Here is a 5,170-nt window from a genome sequence, read left to right on the forward strand (position 1 = left end):
TATCTACGACTAAGGAACTTTGGTCGTAGCTATCTTTAATTTACCTGGCTTTTCCAAGCTATTTGCAGGGAAAACAGAAACTGGCTTCCAGCGCAAAACTAGGTCAACAAACATCAAGCGACTTAACGCTCTCGCACCTGCTAATTTCGCTTTATAAATGTCAACTTAACACACTTATCAATTCATCTATTCCTGTGGTCGAGATGGCTAGATCGCAGGGTTTTTTTTTTCCATTTCCTTTCCACCTCCGCATCAAAGGTTCAAGACTAACTTTCTACTAAAACTTTTTTTTCTTTTATACCTCCAAACACACGGCCAACGTTTTTTTTTTTCAAACAGGGTTGTTTTGATCTACCCCCCCCCAACACACACACACACACACCTCCAAACACTCGGGCAACGCCAGATACCCCCCCCCGCTAGTATATGTATAAAAGGCAAAACGTGCGCGCAAGTTTTTGTATGTCCAAGAAAGGCTTTTTTTCGGGGGTTATTGGGTGGGGTTGAGGGGTTACTATCGCTTAGAACTTCTTATATGCCCTGTAGATTATAATATGTATGAATTGCGAACACTGGTCATGGCTAGATTTATTTACATCGAATTTTACACAATTCTTGCTATTTTGGCCCCTCTTGTGTTGATTCAGCTTTTTCATATAAAAATGAAACTCATGTGAAACTAAGGTGCGGTTCTCGGCCTATAGGCTGGTGTTACATGATAAGGGCTGTCCCCTTTTCATGTAAGTATAAAAATAGAGAGATTTTGTTAAAATGAAAATTAAATAGAATAGACGAAATTCGAACCTCGTAATTTAGGTTTAGAAATAGATTACGAGAGAGAATTAGCAAATGGAATGTAAAAAACAAACCATTGTTTAGCTTAGAGATAAAATAGTTTTAAGAAAAGAATGTGCATTGTCAATTCTGTTATGAAAATTCAATTGAAGAATGCAACTATAAGATAATTTAATAAACATGTTTTTAACATATTGGAAATATAGGTTAAAATTCCTTTTGTAAACAAAGGAAAAAGTTTTGGACACGCATTTCCAGAACGCGTGAAAGAAAACACATGTTTTAACATGTGTATGACGTCATGGAAAATGGGAAGTTCTCGATATAGTTAGAAACTTTAGAGTTAAGAGAGAAACTGAGGAAGAATCTGTGAGAGAGTCTGAGGACGACAGACGACAGTCTGGACATGGGAGTTAAACGTCTGGAAGCGAGATGGTCACCTTTGAAACATAGAATGTAAAAACTTTGAATTCTTGACTAAGAAAACCACGACCGGTCGGAGAAGAAATAAACCCATCATGTGTTTTTATAAACGTCATCTTTGTGTTGTAATTCTACCAAAAGGTAAAGTGATTATATGTTTTATGTATCATGTGTTTTAAAATGTCTTTACATACACAATGTCTCAACATCTCATATCTACAATGTGAACACTAAGACTGTCTCAACACTACCTCCTCACTACACTTCTAAGTATGAACATTTTATATATAGGAATCTGTAGCATCTACCCCGGAACTAAAATTTGACAGAGACTTTTGAATTGTCACCATTTCCGGAGGGCTCTAAAAAAGAGGACAAAAAAAACCGTGGCACCAAATTCGAGTGCCCTCTCTTCCTCTTTCGCTCGCTGACTCTTGAGGAGTTAACACGCGCTACTGCTGTATCTGTCACATGTGCGCGACACGCGCTATGCCAGTTCTCATAATGAAACCAAAAAAAACATTCTTCTTACCTTTCCACGCCACTTTTCACTCGAATGGCTATCCCAAAGAAAAATATTTAATTTATCTTTTCTTTTCGACTTTACACCAAAAAAGAGAACATTTACCCAGTCAGTAAGGATTTCTTTCTTTTCTACAGATACAAAACAAACCACATGAGTGTGATACACAAAAGGGTAAATAAAATTACACTTCTTTTAATAAGCCAAGTCTGACTATTTATTTTCATTAATTTTTCTGAATATTTGTTTTTTATTAATGTTTATGAAAAATTATATTTAAGGAGCTGTTCGTCGTTTTGTCTGGCGAGCAGCTCACTTCACTGGTGACCCCTTTTCATCAGACTTTGGTAGAACACGCGAGGAGCTGGACATTCCCAATTCGGCAGTTTAAAGACTTTCAAACTAAGTTTTTCTCAACCCAGGCCAGGGCGGCAAACCAACCATGGATAGTGATACCATATCAGCGACAACGGCAATACAGGCCGTTCTTAAAATTCCGCCTTTCTGGACACACGACACGATGTTGTGTTTCACCCACGTGGAAGCTCAGTTTTTCACTCAGCGAATTCACAGCGAATTAACTAAGCTGAACCACGTGGTGGCCGCACTCATGCACGAAGTGATGGCTGAAGTCCGCGACTTGATAATGGCACCTCCAGGATCTATTTCTTATGACACTTTTAAGTCGGAGTTAATCAGAAGAACAACCGACTCCCAACAAAAGCGTCTCCGGCAACTGCTGATCGAGGAGGAACTCGGCGACCGAAAACCATCCCAATTACTGAGACGGATGAAACAATTAATGGGTGAAAGCGTTCTACAGCCGGACATCCTCAAACAATTATTCGTTAGTAGGCTGCCGTCCAGTATTCAGATGATACTAGCGTCTTCCAAAGACACCACCTTGGTCGAGGAATTGGCGGAGTTGGCAGACAAAATCATGGAAGTAACGGTTTCAGATGCCCTGGTGCACGCACAGGCACCAGAGGATTCCTTTCCCGAAACCTCAGGCACCTCCACATATATCCGTGAAAAACTGGAGAGACAAGCCCAACTAATCCAAAACCTGAGTGACCAGATTCGTGATATGGAGCTCAGACCAAGCAGATACCCGCATCCAAGCGGACAGGACTGTTCTCGACCACGAAGTAACAGTCGAAATGGTGACAGGCTGTGTCGATTCCATGCGCGTTATGGCAAAAAGGCTTTCCGATGCCGCAGGCCTTGCTCTTTCATGAAGAACGATAAGCAAGCGGGAAACGGCCAGGCCAGGTGGTAGGGGCGACCGATACCCCTGGCAGAAACCACATTTGTGGCACCCTTCACGTCACAGACAAGAACACTGGTACACGATTCCTCGTTGATACCGGTGCAGAAGTCAGCATAATCCCCAAGGAACTGTCGAAAGAGAAACGTACCCCATTGACTTTCTGTCTACAAGCCGTGAATCACTCATCTATTCCGACTTTCGGAGAAAAGTCGTTAACATTAGACCTGGGATTCCGACGCACCTTCCAATGGATTTTTACTATCGTGAAGCTGCCCATTCCAATTTTAGGAGCGGATTTCTTGCATCATTTTGGCATACTTGTGGACGTCAAACATGGCAAATTAATTGACAATAACACTGGACTTACCGTGCAAGGGAAGATTAATAGAAAGATGACGATAAGCCCGGTCATATTGAAGGATACTACGGACCCATACACAGACCTCTTAAAAGGTTTCCCTAATATAACTCGTCCTATTTTTAGCAACGACAGGGTTACATATGATGTTACCCACCACATCCAGACCAGAGGACCTCCTGTGAGCGCGCGCCTGCGCAGACTCAAACCTGACCGCCTGAAAGTCGCCAAGCAAGAATTTCAGCACATGTTGGATTTGGGTATTATTCGACCCTCCGACAGTAATTGGTCATCGCCACTCCACATGGTGCCCAAAAAGTCAGCAGGCACCCTTGCGGGGATTATCGAGCACTGAACAGTCGCACGACTCCAGATAATTACCCCATTCCTCACCTCCAGGATTTTTCAAACTCTCTCCATGGTAAATTGATATTCTCCAAAATTGATCTCGTCCGTGCGTACAATCAGATTCCTGTGGACCCTGAAGATATCCCCAAAATTGCTATAACTACTCCATTCAGACTCTTCAAGTTTCTACGAATGCCCTTTGGACTGAGAAATGCTGATGAGTCCTTCCAGCGATTTATAGACGCAGTCTTACGTGGATTACCATTCGTTTGCGCATACATTGATGATCTACTCGTAGCAAGTTCATCCGAAAGCAAACACGTGCAGCATCTACAGCAACTGTTCCACAGATTGTTGGAATACGGTGTATCATCAACCCCAGCAAGTGTGAGTTTGGAGTCTCTTCGCTTCCCTTCCTGGGACATTTAATTGATTTGGAGGGTATCCGCCCTCTCCCGGAAAAAGTCCAATCCATTGTTGATTACACGCCTCCCATTTCCCATCGTAAACTTTGGGAATTCCTCGGGTTGATAAATTTTTACAGGCGTTTCGTTCCTCACTGTGCCGAAATCGTACAGCCCTTAACGGATGTACTCAGGAACAAAAAGAAAAAAAATGAGACAATCACTTTGAACGGAATTACACTCCTCCAACAAAGTAAAAGAAGCGTTAATGGCTGACACTATGTTGGTTTTTCCCCACCCACACGCTCCCCTATCCCTGTCAGTAGACGCATCTGATGTGGGCATTGGAGGGGTATTACAGCAGTGTGTAGGCAACACGTGGCAACCACTATCTTTTTTCTCCAGGCGACTTCAGAATGCTAAGACCAAATATAGTACCTTTGGCAGAGAACTTTTAGCCGCTTATTGTGCGGTCAAGCATTTTCGCTACATGCTAGAGGGATCCGACTTCACTCTTTTTACGGACCATAAACCACTATCGCACGCCTTGCTCGCCAAACCCAGCAAGCATTCACCCAGAGAAGCTCGTCATTTAGACTACATTTCTCAGTTCACTTCAGACATCAAATACATCAAAGGCACTGAGAACGTTGTCGCCGACACATTATCGCGCATGCACATTGATGCCATTCAGCCTACTGATAGTATCGATCTTAAACAGATCGCCGTCGACCAAAGAAATGATGAGGAGTTGAATAACTTGCTACATTCTGAAAGCCTATCATTCAAACAGTTTCCCATACCCTTTTCTAGCGAAGTGATTTGGTGTGATATCTCAACCGGACATGAGCGCCCTTATGTTCCTCCCAAACATGGGCGAGCTGTTTTCTCTCAGCTGCACAGCCTATCGCATCCTGGCATCCGCTCTACACAGAAGTTCGTGACGTCTCGTTTTATATGGACTGCCATCAATCGAGATATACGTGAATGGACCAGGAGTTGCATACCTTGCCAAAAGTCTAAAATTCATAAGCACATTAAAAGCCCAC

The 5,170-nt window shown here is 42.7% G+C and overlaps 1 protein-coding gene across 1 annotated transcript; it reads left to right on the plus strand.

Moving 5' to 3' along the window:
• Nucleotides 1-2,183: 2,183 nt before the first annotated feature.
• LOC145284553 (uncharacterized) lies at nucleotides 2,184-3,020 on the plus strand. The gene has a single exon (XM_080133465.1). The coding sequence runs from the start codon at nucleotides 2,184-2,186 to the stop codon at nucleotides 3,018-3,020; it is 837 nt and encodes a 278-aa protein (XP_079989591.1).
• Nucleotides 3,021-5,170: the final 2,150 nt, after the last annotated feature.

The sequence above is a fragment of the Euprymna scolopes genome, chromosome 9 (genome assembly GCF_053919585.1).
Source record: "Euprymna scolopes isolate OS-2025 chromosome 9, ASM5391958v1, whole genome shotgun sequence".
NCBI lineage: Eukaryota > Metazoa > Mollusca > Cephalopoda > Sepiida > Sepiolidae > Euprymna > Euprymna scolopes.

Excerpts from the sequence above, each read along its gene's own strand:
- LOC145284553 (XM_080133465.1), top strand. The coding sequence starts at position 2,184 with ATGGATAGTGATACCATATCAGCGACAACGGCAATACAGGCCGTTCTT.